The 16,141-nt window shown below is 32.2% G+C and overlaps 1 protein-coding gene across 1 annotated transcript in view; it reads right to left on the minus strand.

The window, feature by feature from the left end:
* Positions 1 to 16,141, minus strand: part of FSTL5 (follistatin like 5) — a 994,361-nt gene that overhangs the window by 914,694 nt on the left and 63,526 nt on the right. Inside the window, exon 2 of the mRNA XM_051966050.1 lies at positions 1,584 to 1,725. Within this exon, the coding sequence (XP_051822010.1) occupies positions 1,584 to 1,709 (126 nt within the window). The 5' untranslated portion in view covers positions 1,710 to 1,725. The remainder of the gene's footprint in view (positions 1 to 1,583; positions 1,726 to 16,141) is intronic.

The following is a 16,141-nucleotide window of genomic DNA, read 5'->3' on the forward strand; positions in this document are numbered from 1 at the left end:
CTGAAACTACATAAAATATCATTTATATCCTATATTGCCATCATCTTATGTATATGCTCATCCACACAAAAGACTATCAAATACTTTGTTGCAATCCAAATAATACATATTTACAGTATTTCCCAGATCAACCAGACTAGTAAGCCTTTCAGATTCATAAATGAGATTAGTCTTAGAGAATCTGTTGATGAAGTCATGCTGCCTTTTTTTGTTAACCAATTTTTTTTTTTGAGATCTTTACTAACCATCTCTTAAATAATTTAGAATTAATCCCTGTCCATATAAGAATCTTTGATCTGAAAAGATGTAGATACCAGTTAACAATCTGCAAAATGAAAAGTTATTTTTTCTGGTTTAAGGTTATTGGGATTCCACAGGGAAAAGATAATTTTTAAGATTAGTAAAAAAGTAAATCTAATGTTCTATCACTTTATATTATCTCTCCAAGTTCAAAATAATGTGAATTTCTACCAATTGCAAAGTATTATCATGTAACAATTAAGGAATTCTAAATGAGAATAAAATTTATTTCTTAAAAGAAATTGATGTTTTTGAAAATGATGTAATTCCATTAATAAAAATAAATGTTCTCTGGCATCCATTTACAATTCTTGCCTAACAGCATGACAGAAGTCATAGAGAATGATAATTCTCCTTCTCTGTGAAATGAGGAAGTATAATATTTATCCCAATATCAACCATATTTTCTTTTTCTTAAATATATAAAATCTAGCTTTGAGTACATGCAAGACTGCTTAGACAAGTCAAAATTTCAAGAGTCATTTTGGAAATATCATTTTTGTCCAAAATGTTAAGTTTAGTTATTTATTATCATTATTTTCCTTGTCATCAGAAAGTGTTAATATCATCAGTCACAAAAAAATGGATTTAATTTATGCCATATTTTAAAAGAATAAATGCAGATGAGCACTGTTATAGTTCTTCATAAAGGCAATAAAAAATATTTTAAGAAGTCACTCAGGCCATGCCTCTGCTTCTATGAGGTATTAAAATGATATTATAATAGACATTAGAGGTAATCCAATAGTCCAGTTCCTTCACTTTACAAATAGAGAAAGTGAAATATGAAGAGGGTAAGTACCTTTCTCAAGGCCATCAAGTTTGTAAGAAGGAGAACTGATAGTGGAAGCCAGGCCCGTTTTATTACTATTCACAGTTTTTAACCCATACTCAATAAATATATTATTTTCTATTTTTTTTAAATATCAAAACAAATTAAACTAAAATTTCCCAGGTCACATTTACACAATGTCAAATTAATCTTGTATCTTTCTAGTAATGACATGAAAATAATTATTTTTGAGCTATCTCTAAGGTTGATTAGAATTTAAAAACGACATTCCTTTTATTCTATAAATAATTTTAAAGATTCTTTGCATAGCCTAGGATTTATCCAGGCCCTTCACTGTTTTATGCTTTTAAAATCTGCAATTTTCATGGTGAAGTATATCCAGGAAAGTTATTCTGAAATGATTGCCCCTAAGTGCATAATAATGAAAACTCCTAAATGACTAGCACTTAAGTGATTAGCAATAAAAATAGATACAAAATATGATTAGTACCTTGTGTCTCAATCTTACTAGTGGCTGAAAGGATTTTAGGCCATACCCTCCTTCTTTGGTTGGCCTTCCTTCTGCTTTCAGAAAAATGAATCCAAGAAACAAAAGCGCTGACCAGCACTTAATCATCCTTATTGGTCTTCACCTGTCAAAATTGAAATAACATGTCATCAGTGATAATGCATTCCTCATTGAACAAGACAATCTACAAATATTAGATGAGATAAAGAAATGATAGATACACTAATCCTTTAAAATACAGGCAAGCCAATGCCACTTCTGTCCAAAAATATCACCTCTGTAAATAAACTGTATCCTATTAATTAATGTTCAGAAAATATTTCAAAACATAAAATAGTTGGAGAAGAGTTAGCTGATGGAGGGAACATAATAAAAAAACTGAAAAATAAAGAATAAAAGATATTTCATAGGGATATGCCAGTGGTGCACTTTAAATAAAAATTCATAAGTATTGACACTTAAAATGAATTTCTGGGAATGTTCTCTCTCTGCATTGTCTCTCCGCATTGTCCATTTATCTATTTATATCTATAGTTGTGTGCCCATTTTTTATTTCCATATATTTATGAATAATGAGTATTTCACCTACCACCTTTATTCAATAACCTTTCCTTTAAAGTTTACTTTAGCTAGACAAATCATTCTCTCCAATTTAGGTCCCAAGAATCTAATCTTAGCAAATTTCCCTTCTGTCCTTAAAAATTCTGTCCCTCTACTGGATCATTATGTCAAAGAGGTCAAAAAAGAGGGGAAATGACCTACATGTGCAAAAATGTTTGTGGCAATCTTTTTTTAGTGGCAAGAAAGTGGAAATTGAGTGGATGCCTATTAATTGGGGAATGATTGAATAAGTCAAGATATATGAATATAATGAAATATTTTGTTCCATGAAAAAGATGAGGAGGCTGATTTCAGAAAAGCCTGGAAAGACTTATATGAACTGATGTTGAGAGAAATGAGTAAAACCAAGAAAACATCGTACATAAAAACAAGATTATGTTATGATTAACTATGATGCATTTAGCTCTTCTCAACAATGAAGTGTTTCAGGAAATTCTGATAATTTTGGGGTGGAAAATTCCATCCACATCCACAGAGAGAATTACGGAGACTGAATGTGGATCAAAGTATAGTATTTTCACCTTTTTGTTTGTTTATTTGTTTTTTCTGTTTCATGTTTTCCCCTTTTTGGCATGTTTTTTTTTCTTACACAGCATAACAAATATGTAAATATGTTAAAAAGAACTGCACATATTTAACCTATATCAGATTACCTGTCTTGGAGAGAGGAGAATGGAAGGGAAAGAGTAAGAAAAAATTGGAACACAAAGTTTTACAAAAATGAATGTTGAAAACTACTTTTGCGTGTTTTTGAAAAAATAAATACTATTGAAATTTTTTTTAAAAAGTTCTATTTCTGGCTTGAAATATTCCTCTCTATCATGTTGATAATCCATCAGATAGCTTACTTGCTTCCCAATTTCCTTATGTCCATGATGTGAAACTTAACTACACCTCAGCTATATCTAGGAATAAAAATATTCATCATCATTTATTTGGTTGTTACCTGAACTCTCTGACTTTCTTCTTCTTCATTCTTAAAATTTGAATAATTATAATGACTCTCTCAATGAGTTGCTATAATGATGAAATTGGCTAATAATATACTTTAAATGTTTGGAAAACTTTAAATAAATAAGAACAGCTATATAGCTACAAGAATTTCAAAAATGGTGGTGTCCACTCCACATACTCTCTTTTTACCATCACAGTGTTACTGAGGCCATTTAAGTCTTAAAAGTCTTACATCATCTGTAAAATTGGTTTAATAAAACAATATCAATCTTATAAATAAAATCCTAAAGGGTTACTATCTTAACTCAATATATGTGACTTTTTTTTTCATTCTTCCAATGTTTTACAGCTGAGACCCAAATATTTCATTAGCATATCTTGAACAGACTCTCCATTTAAAAAGGATATCCCAGAAATTATTTATAAATGAATCGTAATCAAGCCCATGATATTCTGAATCATGAGCTTTACCTCCCAAGATGCTAAGCTCTCACAACAGGTTAGATTTTCATAATTAATTGGCAGTTTGTTGACAGCTTAGCAAGTATATTGAAAAATAGGTGACTAAAGCAAACCCCATGGAACAGATGGTACTAGAATGGAGGGGGAGAATTTTTCCCAAAGCATCCAAACTTAGATACTAGTATTTGCAACCAACTTGGCTAGTTAATTTGAAGAAGAGTCAGCATGTATGTAGCTTATATATATATATATATATATATACATATAATATTAGAAGGATGAAAATCAACTTTTAAAATATTCTAGATTTTTTCTTGTGATACTCCTAAAGCAGCTTAAGACATTTTACAAATCTTAAAGATCTACATGCATACATATACACACATACATATTTATATACTTATACATATATTCAAATAATATTTCTCTCTCATATATACAACACACCTTTCTAGTATATTATAAAATTTACATTTTTAATCTCTTCCCACTTAATTGTATTTTATTTTTTTCTAATGACGTACAGTTTTCAACATTCATTTTTAAAAAGTTTTGAGTTCCAAAATTTTCTCTTTCCCTCCCCATCTCCAAGACAACAACCAATCTGACATTGGCTATATATGTACAATAATGTTAAACAAATTTCCACGTTAGTCATATTGTGAAAGAAGAATTGCAACAAAAGCAAAAAACCACAAGGAAGAAAAGTGAAAATAATGTGCTTCAATATACATTAAGACTTCATAGTTTTAAATGTGCATAACATTTCCTATCATGAGTCTTTTGGAATTGTTTTGGATCATTGTATTGTTGAGTAGAGCTAAGTTTATCATAGGTGATCATCACACATCCCCTCAATTTCCAATTCTTTGTCATTATAAAGAGCAATGTTTTTTATCTCATTGGATGATCTGTAGTATAGAATCACAATGATAAAATTTCTACCTCTCTCAATTTATCACCACACAAAAGCTTTTCAATATGCTTACATCTTTAGGTTTAGATTTTTCCATAGGTATATATGTTTTTGCCACATAGTGCATTTTGACTGTCTTTCTTGTAATTGTATGACTTTTAACTGTAGAATTCCACAGTTCTCAAACAGTGAGGTGGAAGATCATCCAAAGGGAAATAGTGAGAGGTGAGAAAAGGCCAAGACAAATCAAAAGTTAAAAGTTCCTTAGGTAAGTAGTACAGATGATGTCATCAGAGAAATGTGTGACTACAGGGGAAAAACGATCAGCCACATAGCAGCAGCAAGAAATAACTAATGTATTCATAAGGCCATGTACTCCACTACTATCCATACAATGTAGAAAAAGCTACAAGAACACAATCTGCAAGGCTTCTTCTGATACACTTAGAGATAAAAAAATGGAAGAGAATTATACAGAAGGGAGAGGGATAATACTATCACTGAAGTGGAGATCACATGTTTTTAAAAAATACTTAATGTATCGTGTGTATTTTATTATTACCCATTCTCTATGTATTTATTACTATTTAAAGATCAAAAGATATAAATGTGAATTAGACCTTCTTCAGAGTTATTTCAGATAAAATAATTGAATATTTTCTCTGATAGTATTCTGCTTTCTTTGTCCAAGCATCCTTTATGTAATGGGGACTTATAAGCCAAATGTTTATTGCATTCTATCATCTGGGATTCCCATAAGGAAAAGTTTTATGGGATTCCTTCCCCCTTGCCTAAAATGGCATGAATAACAGATAGAGGCTAAAGAAGCAACCACCAAAACTGGCTAAACTAAATTCAATTATTTTCTATCCGACTTAGAAATTGCTAGAATGTCAAATTTAAAAAGATAGTTATCATGTCCAGATGCAAGAAGGCATTTTACTTTAGTAAATATATTGTCACTTTGTCCAAAGGATTTTACAGACCAATCACCTATTTTAGTCTGCCTCTGTATTAAGTATCATAGAATGATTTTCTCCAACCATGAAAAAATTTCCAGACCATCTGAAGCCATTTGGCATCACAAAGCACTAAGCACTTCAATATGGTTGCTATCCTCCTGGATGATTTCTCCCTCACTAAGAAAAGCTGAAAGAGGCTTTCAATGCTAGCTATGTATATGAAAGGAATTTTAAAAGAGTGATGGGAAATTAACTTCCATAGAATGAAAAAAAAAAACATAAGATCATGTCATATAATGATTTATTAGTCACATTGACAAATCCTGTAACTTATACTTGATAGATGCTTGATAAAAATGAGTTGACAGAATAACAGATGAAGTTATAACATTTTCCTTTGTATATCTTAATAATTAAAAAAGAAAACTTCTTATAACTTGTGTCACTTTATCCATGCTAACGTTTTATTTGCCAGGCTAATGACATTTCTAGCATTTACTCTTCTCCCATTTAACTCATGAATTCCTAAGACCATCACATCTATTCTATATCAATTAGCCATCAAAGTGATCACACTGGAGTTCTCATCAACATTTAAATCCTTCATGATTCTAATTAGTAGCCATTTTCCCCACTTCCTTTTTCCTCTATTATTCCTTATTTTCTCAAAAGAAACTTCATTCTTTTGATTTTTCTCCAGTCTTGCCATTTTTCAAATGCTTTGGCCTCTCTTTCTTACATATACAACGTTCAATCAAAGGTCATGAATTTTTCTTATGGGGGAAAAAAACATGATTGTATTTTATTGGAAATAAATCATTACTGAGTCAGCTGTATGGATACATTTAGACCATTAACTTATTAACATAATGATAAAATTTACTATTACAAACTAGAATAATGTTAAAATGATATGATGTACAATTAAAACCAATTCTTTTTATAATGCATAATATATATGCTTTTGTGAAAAGGAAATTTTTTACTTCATATTTTGGATCTTTTCCTGTGTTCTATTGTGTTCATGATTTTTTCTTTTTTATATTTTGCATTTGTTTTATTTTTTCAGTTTATTAAAGAAACAGAATAAGAAAAAAAAAAGAAAAGGAAGATATGACAAAATGAAACAAAACAAAAAAGAACATTGCCATGTGCCCATATACATTTATATATGTATAATATATATGTGTGTGTATATATATATAAGTAGAAGAAGTTATATTCATGAATGTCCTTCTTCTCTTTATTTCCTTGTAAATTATTATTTTGCTCTCTTATACCTTGTTACTTAATTCTTTCCTCACCTTTCATCCCCAACCCAACCCCCAAGCAGGCTATAGTTAAAAAATATTATATTTATGTATATATATATAGCTATATACATAAACATACATCTTCATAGCACCTTCTCCACCACCCCACCTACACACACACACACGCACACACACACACACACACACACACACACACATACACACACACACACACACACCTTTCCTATCTCTGCTGACTCTTTGCTTTATTTCTGGTCCTTAATCTGCCTTGTTATTACTTAACCTCTCCCCATTCATGGATCACTCCCTGGTCTCCTTCTCTCACTCTTTGCTTCCTCTTCCACCCATCCCTCCCTTTTTATTTCTTTGTAGATTTTGGACATTGACATACTCTGCAAGGTATATATGTTGCCTATTAAACCATTCATGATGTGAGTAGGTTTCAAAATTATGAGCCCTCCTGCCCCTTCTAGTGCCTCTGTGCCCATTATTCCTCTGCACCTCATTTGTATGACAATTGTTATTTTTACCTAACTCTGACCCAATCTTTCTTTTGAGCTGCCCTATTGTTAATGTCATTCTTAAATACATGCTATATATTTGTCCATGTTGAGCTCCTTGAAATTGATCTTTGACATTGGGTCTATATGTTAAATTTTCTGTTAAGTTTGAACTCAATTCTAATTCTAATGTAGCTCCAGCATATTTGAATTTTTTCTTGTTTCTTGCAAAATTTTCTCTTTGATCTGGAAATTCTGAAATTTGGCAATAATGTTACTATATATTTTCCATAAAAAATCTTGTTGAGGTGGAGATCGGTGGATTTTTTGTTTCTATATTCTCATCCTGTTCTGTGACCAAAAAAAAGGTGGGGGGGGGCTTAACATAACATCCAAGAAATAACAGGAGGGGACAATTTTCTTGGATTTTTTTTTTTTTTTTTGGTATTATTGTGTCAAGGCCTTTTTTTGGTCACAACTTTAAGGCAGTCCAATTATTGTTAGATTTTCTTTTCTTGATCTGTTCTCCATTTCTGTCATTTTTCTTATGTTTCATATTCTGTTCTATTTTTCATTCTTTATAATCTGTTTTGTTATTTTTTTTTATTTCTCATAAATTCACTGACTTCTCTGTGGCCAATTCTAATTTTCTTCACTATGGTTAATCCTGGGCCTGAGTCTTTCTTTGGATCTTCTCCAATTTTTCTTTAGATCTTCTGTGGTTGTATCAGAAGGACTCCAATTCTGCTCCAGAGTTGGTGAAAAATCACCAGTCTATCTTTGCCCTCGGGTGCAAATATGTTCTATTTGTGGGGGAAATCAGGAGAGCTTGAAATTTACCAACCTACTCTGGTATCTTTCCAGAACCCTCTCAAATTATGAATTTTAAAACATCCCTCCATCTTTCTGGTTTAGTTGAAACAATCTCAATTATGCTGTAACTCAATTTTAGGAAATATACTCAAGTCACTAACTACATCCACATTTTATTCATTTTGAGGAGATAAGTTTGCATCCTATTTTGTTAAAATTGCAAATTCTCTCAAACTCCCCTCTTTTATTTCACTAAAGAATATTCACCTATTCTTTCCATCTAGTAGGAAAAACACTCCTTGAAAAAACTAAGTTCTCATTCTGAGTCTGAGATTCATTTTCTCCTGTTTTCTCTAAATGATCTATTAATTATCCATTATTTCATGCATCTTTAATTTCTTTTTCTGAACTGGCTTCTTCCCTTTGGCATACAAACATAATTAGACCTCTCATATCCTAAAAATATTTCTCTTTAATCTTGCTATAAACTGTTTTCCTATCTCTCTCCTGTCCTCAAGTTTCTTTAAGTGTAACATAGAATTCCTCCCCATACCTGGAAGTTCCACTCAGAGTTCTCCTATTATGACCTTCTTGAAGTCAAATAAGGAAGACAAGACAGCAAAGCATTGTTGATTACAAAAGTTAGGAAATGTGGAAGTTCTTTCTGGTTTTATTCCAAGAAGGTCATAATAAGAGAACTTTCTGGAAGGCACATAGTCACTTTCAAGGCTTGGGAAAATAAGGAAAGAGGAAAAGAGGAAGGACAGACTTTTTTTGTTGTTGTTGAGCCACTCCTTTTTTTTTTTTTCATTTTTCTTATTTTTATGTTATAATAATATTCCACTACATGTATTTATCTTTTCACAGTATATTCAGCTATCCCTCAGCTGTTAAACACATAAGTTACATATGAGTTTTTGAAACTATAAAAAATAGAATTTTTGTACAAATGATAATTTTTTTCTTCCAACAATATCCTTAGAAGATTAGCTTTGTGGTTTTTTATTATGGTAAATTTATTTATTTTTAACATACATTGTTTTATGAATCATGCAGGGAGAGAAGAAAAAAAAAACTGAAAAAAGAAGTGACCATAGCATGTCTTGGTTTATATTCAGTTTCCTTGGGTTGTTTTTTTTTTTTTTTTCCTTCTGGATGCAGATGGCAATTTCTGTTCAAAATCTATTGAGATTGCTTTGGATCACTGAACCACTGAGAAGAACCAAGTCTTTCATAGCTGATAATCGCACCTTCTTTCTGTTATTGTGTACAATGTATTGCTGCTTCTGCTTGTTTTGCTCAGCATCAGTTCATGACCCTTTTAAAATCAGCTTGTTCATCATTTTTATAGAACAATAATATTCCATTCCCTTCATATATCACAATTTCTTCATCCATTCCCCAACTGATATGCATCCACTCATTTTCCAATTCTTTGCTACTACAAAAAGAGCTTCTACAAACATTTTTGCCCCCATGAGTCCTTTCCCCTCCTTTATGATTTCTATGGGATGCACTCTCAGTCAGGTCACTACTGGGTCAAAGGGTATACACAGTTTTATAGCCTTTGGGTATAGTTAAAGATTACTCTCCAGAATGGTTGGATCATTTCACAACTCCACCAATAATGCATTAGTGTGCCAGTTTTCCTATATACCCTCCAACATTTATCATTAGCTTTTCATGTCATCTTAGCCAATGTGAGAGGAGTGATGTTGTATCTCAGAGTTGTTTTAATTTACATTTCTCTAATCAATAGTGATTTAGAGCATTTTTAAAATCTAACTATAAATGGCTTTAATTTCATCTTCTGAAAATTGTTTATGTCTTTTGACCACTTATCAGTTGGGGAATAACTTGTATTCTTATAAATTTGACACAATTCTTTATATATTTAGAAATGAAACCTTTATCAGAAATATTGGCTGTAAAGATTTTTTTTTCTCAGCTTGTTGAGTCATTCCTAAACTAATGGGCATCCCCCAACTTACAATTCTTTGTCACCACAAAGAAAGTTGCTATAAATATTTTAAAATATCTAAGTTCTTTTCCTTTTTCATGATCATATTGGGAAACAGACTTAATTGTGGTATTGCTAAATCAAAGGTTATATACAATATTAAAAAAAATGTGCTTAATTCCAGATTACCTGTCAAAATGATTGGAACAGTTCAGTCCCACATCAGGATATTAATACCCCAATTTTCTCATATTTCTTTCTACATTTGTTATTTTTACCCAAATGGGGTCGCAAAGAATTGGGCATGACTGAAACTGTGCTTAGCAACAACTGAATAATAATAATTAATATATGTACAAAAGTAGAATTTAAATTCCTACACTTGGCTGTCTTTTATTTGATGAAGGAAAAATACAGCAAAGGTTTTCCCAAATAGAAAGGAGTAGTTGGTCACTACAATTAGAATATGAAGGATAATTAAAATAAGAGAGTTATTAGATCTTAATTTTTGAAGAACTTCAAAATGTACAAGTTTAGGGTGGAAGTACGCATTCAATGCTACTTGATATCTGCCTAAGAGCATTAAGTTACACTGACATGGAAATCAAATCAATTATTTCATCAATCTTCTTTTTATGTTCATGACCCAAGCCTAAGTTATTATCTCCAGGTTGCTCTGGACAGGATTTCTTTGCCAAGGTCCTGGCCACCATTCAACCTTTATTAATTCATCTTACTTTGTAAAGACCAGAAAAAGTTGTCTTAGATCTCCTTGGCTGGAAAGAACATTCCTTTTCATTTTCCTCTCCTGCTTTCTTTGATACATTATTCCTGCTTTAGCTGAGTACTAAATTAAGACATCAAGATATCTTTTCGGTTTGATATTTCACAAAGGAATGTAATATCTACATCAGGCAGGATGCATCATCTTCAGAGTAAGCATTTTTCTTCCATCTAATTAAATATGGTTATTACAATCACCACTGCCATCATTTTCATCATCATGATAATCACTCAAAAGTAATTTATTGAGCATCTAATTGGAGATGATGCTGTCTTTTGTTATGTACAAAAAATAAACATAATTGATTTCTGACATCTCTAAGTTCAAAATCTTATAAACATTTGTTTAAAAATTTTCAGATTTAGCTATATTTTTGTTTAAAATCTATGCATTTATCATTTATCTATTTACCATCTATGCATCTATCATCCATTTCTCTTCTATCTATTTAACACCTATCTACCATTTTAACCAGCTATATGTCTACCATCTATCTATATACTATCAAATCTATCATCCATCTAGCAATCGATATATCTACCTTTCTATCTATTTTTGCTCCTAGAGATAGCAATATAGGAACCCAGACTAAGAACTATAAGGAGTCTGTAAGGTTATTAAGTCCAGATAAATAAGTTGAATTTTCAAAATTTCAAGCAATATGTCCAAGATGATATATGAAGTGAAAGAACTAGAATTTAAATCATCTGGCTCTAAACTCCACACATTTCTCACTGCACCATCTAATCCAGTAGAGATAAGATAGCAAAGTGGATAGAGAGGTTGGCCTTGAAGCTAGGACAAGCTAGGTATAAATTCTGCATGTGACACATTCTCTCTTTGTGAAGCTGGGCAAGCAATGAACTTCTCAGTACTTTAGGCAATTCTTTACAACAAACTGCAAATCACCATTGTAAAGGGCAGTTTCCTTCAGTGAGATTTTTCTATACTGGTACAATTCTAGTCTTATATCTGTTTCCAAATAATATAGGAATATCCACTTCATTCTTTTATCATATAAATTAAAATTAAAGTAAATTTTAGGAGCATGAAATTGAAAATCAGTACACAAATGAATTAGAAATTGTGCAGATCACCAAAGTTAATTCATTGTCAAGGTTGGATATAGTAAACTTTATTAAGTATTACTATGTGCCAGGTGCAAGGGATAGAAAGAAAAGCAAAAACAATTTCTGCTCTAAAGGAGCTCATTACCTCATATGTGAAGTGACATATGAATAGTTGTGTATAAACAACATATATGCCATAAAGTCTATACATAGTATATTAACACAGTAATATAAATTTATTTGATGTTGAAAAGAACACCCCCTTTTTGGTGATATGAAGAAATTAAATATAACTCTTTCCTCTACAGATATTAATGTAATTTGCATAATATGTTATGTGAAAATATAACAAAATGTCTACTTCCTTTCCTGCATATGACTTTCCTAGGCATTGATAAAATGATACACAACTCAAAGTAAGGAAGGACTTGGCCACTAATTCAATATTCTTCCTTTTAAGTGACAGGAAGTTCTGGTGCAGGAAAATGTCAACCTTTAATTTGGCATAGATGAAAATGGCCAAAATTCAAAAAAAATATTGCTTTTTATAGCTAACTTTAATTTTAAATTGTAAGGAAAAGCTAATGTTAGGGCCCATTTATTCTCTCCCATTTGGACTGAACTGGAATTTAAATATTAAATTCATGCTGCTTACTGTAGGAAGCCAAGAAAAAAAATCAATGATGCATAGGATTATATCTATAAAGTTAGAAGGGACCCCAGAGGTCATATGGTACAACCTATTCACTTTATAAGTGAGAAAACTAGATGGAGGTTAAGAGACTTCTCAGTAATAGAGTGAGGATTTGACTCCAGATCTTCTCAATCCAAATCTGACCCACTTTCCATTTTGTTCTCAATAACCTCCATTAAGCAAGATTGATGAAGTTGTCATTTTTAGGTGTGGTTAGCAGAGGAATTGATCCATGAAGCAGGCAGGGAGAAGGCTTGGATAGAAATCAGTTTAGCTCCATAGTCCCACCCTGTGGGAAGGTTTGTCCATTGTTGAAATCCAAGTTATGTCAAATTCCTGAGACCACCCTTTGTAGAAGTCTGGGGCAGTCTCATCTTGTTTATGTGCTGTCAGAAATCCCAGTCATGTCCCTGAAGTTAAATTTTCCCTAATGAATCTACTCATGGGCCATCCCATGGCTATTGACTTCCTTTGGGTCTGTCATCACAGCACTCTACCTATGTCTTTCACCTTCGCCTCCCACCAAAGCACATGATATCTCCCCTAACTCCACTATGCTTTTTAACCCCATTTTTCCTTCTTACAAATGGCAACTCTTTCAGGGTGTTAAGTCCCTTTCAGAATTTAGCCTCCTAACAAAGAGCACATCCCAACCTCATGGGGTGCTCCCTTTCTACTAAATAATTGTGAGTTCCACTGAGGAACTTGTCTTTAATATGATCACTCACTCTATTTCATATGTACCTTTCCTGATATATATTATATCTCTTCATTTTGTCTATAACCTTTTCCCTAAATAAATCTATATTTTAAACACGGCCAATGTGAATTCTATATGATGAACCTAAGTTTTGGTGCCAAACCCCAGATCATCAACCACCGAAGATCAAGGTATGGAAATGCTAACTGACAAAAAAGTTCTATTTGGAAGGATCATTTTCTTTCTATTTTTTTTTTTTTTGTATAAAAGAATTACAGTAGGATCTTTTAAAATATCTCCCCCAAAACAACAAAAACCCCAATGTAGTTTAAATATAATTGCCCATTTAAAAGATAGAATTGCATTTAAAAAAAAATCTAGCTAGTAAGGCAATTAAAAATAAACATTTCTAGGCTGATTATCACCAAAGGGAATGTTTAGAAAGAATGTGTGATAAGTGATCCCCAACCTCTTCCCATTAACTCTCCCATTGAGGGCCCAGAAAAGAAGGAAAAAAAAATTGAAAAGTAAATGAGTCTTCATTTACATTGCTACTCCAAACACTATTAAGTTATTGAAGAAGCAAGGACTCCCTTCTGAATTTTTTTGAATCACTTCAGCATATCTCTATTCTTATTGAAGATGAGACAATAAGTATATGTGCCTCATGATATCAAAGTAGGGGTAAGGCAGCTTAGTAACAAGCATGTGCAGGCTGGGGTTTGGCAATCTGAATGTCTTTGAGCCATCATCTAGAAAAGATTCCAAGTCCAAGTCATGCAGTTCGATTCCCTAATCTTTGAAACTGAAATATGTTGGATAATCTATTGACCATTCAGGTCACATGACCCCTAATTTCTAACAACTTCCCAAACAAATGGCACATATTCCTTGGTAATACATTTTAAAGTTCAAGAAATCTGTTGTTAAAGCTAACTTACATTACTTATGCAAGAATTAAAGCCTATTTCCTGGACTGGTCTTTATAGGATGGAAAAAATACCGGGATGTTGTTTAGCATCACATCTGAGAGAATCAATATCTAAATGAACAATAAATGTTCAAGTTTCACAAAGACTTTATTCTATGTCCTGCATATTTGTTGGAGGCATTTGCATGTTTTTATTCCGGATTTTATGAGGTCACCTCAAACCTTTTAGCTGACACAACATTATCTGTCAGCTCCCACTTACATTACTTCCCAAGACAATTACAGTCTTCAAGGAACAGTGAGTTACATCTTATAGGGAAACAAGTAATGTTTAAAGTATGTAAAAAGATTCACCAGTTTTCCAGTTCCTAGTGCCTGATAAAAATCTCTTATCTAATGTCATTTTTGGATATCTTTGCACTTCCAGTTAGGTGACAGAACAATCTACTTTATAATGCTCATATATATGCATACATATATATGTGTGTATGTATGTGTGTACACATATATATGTATATTACATTTTTTAATATTGTAATGGAGATAGAGGAGACAGGGAGAAAAATTTGGAATATAAGGCTTTGCAAAGGTGAATATTGAAAATCATCTTTGCAAGTATCTTGAAAAATAAAATACCATTGAGAAAAAAATAAAAATAGGTATTATTCTTATTTCACAGTTGAAGAAAATGATGAATACAGAGTTTATATGATTTACCCATCCAGAATCACATACCTAGCATCAGAGTGCAGATTTAATCTCAGGTCTTCCTGATTGTAGGACCAATGTTTTATCCACTACAAAACTGCTTGCCTCAGAAATAAGCAAACTGAATTTAACTAGTTTGTAAGAATCAGTTAAAAGAGAAAGCTACCAGTTGGTACACTTTTTTCCCACAGTCCACCATGGTCTCATAATGTGTGGCCTTTCCCAGGTCTGAACTTTCTTCACTGCCCTGAAGGGACTTTCCCAGCAACAACTGGGTTTCAAAAGTATTCTTTGAGGGGACTTGGAATTTCTCTTCACAGAGACTGGTGTCCATGATATTCTATCTACTTTTCATAGCATTGTGTCTATTAGGGTCCTTCCTTCCCACCCCAGAGGCCCTAAATACTCCAGGTCCTTTCTAGTAACATCTATCCTGCTCAATTATTTTTATTTTTATTTTTTTTAATTTACCATGAAGGGTCACTTTATGTTGCTTACCTGGACACATTTTGTAAAGTTTGCTACTGATAATCTAAATTGTTGTTTATTACTCTGATCAGAATCCAAATGTCTTTTACACCATGGAGTGCTCTATTAGAAAACTGAGCCAATTGAAACAGAAAAATATAATTTTGCAGATCTACTTCAAGAACATTCCAAGAGCCATCCCCCCAAAACATACATCTTTAGAAGTAATTTGAATTATCTTAATTATGTAGCTAAAAAACAGACGCTGGGTAATCAATAGTCCAAGTTAAATTTGTTTACAAATGAGACACACAGTACTTCTGGAGACTATTGTCATTCAGTTGCCCATGTCCCAAATCTGAGAAACATTACATAAATAATGGGGACACATACACTTTAATGAGTCTATGGGAACAGGAGGGAAGGGAAGGATACTATATGGAACAGTGGAAAAGACACAGATTCAAATTCAAAAGACCTGAGTTCAAAGTCCTGACCTTGCATGCAGTACTCTTATGACCCTGGACACAAAGTAAATTTGTGGTGGTAACTGGAACTATTTCTTTATTTATACAATAAAAAGCTTTGAGTTGGCTAATCTTTGAGGCCATTTCCAGCCCTAACACTCAGAACCCTATGAGAAAGAAAGTATTTTTTTCTCTTTGTAAAGTCCTATAAAAATTACCAAATTCTTCCAAAGAACTAATGACATACGAATTCTAG

Source organism: Antechinus flavipes, chromosome 6 (assembly GCF_016432865.1).
Source record: "Antechinus flavipes isolate AdamAnt ecotype Samford, QLD, Australia chromosome 6, AdamAnt_v2, whole genome shotgun sequence".
Lineage (NCBI taxonomy): Eukaryota > Metazoa > Chordata > Mammalia > Dasyuromorphia > Dasyuridae > Antechinus > Antechinus flavipes.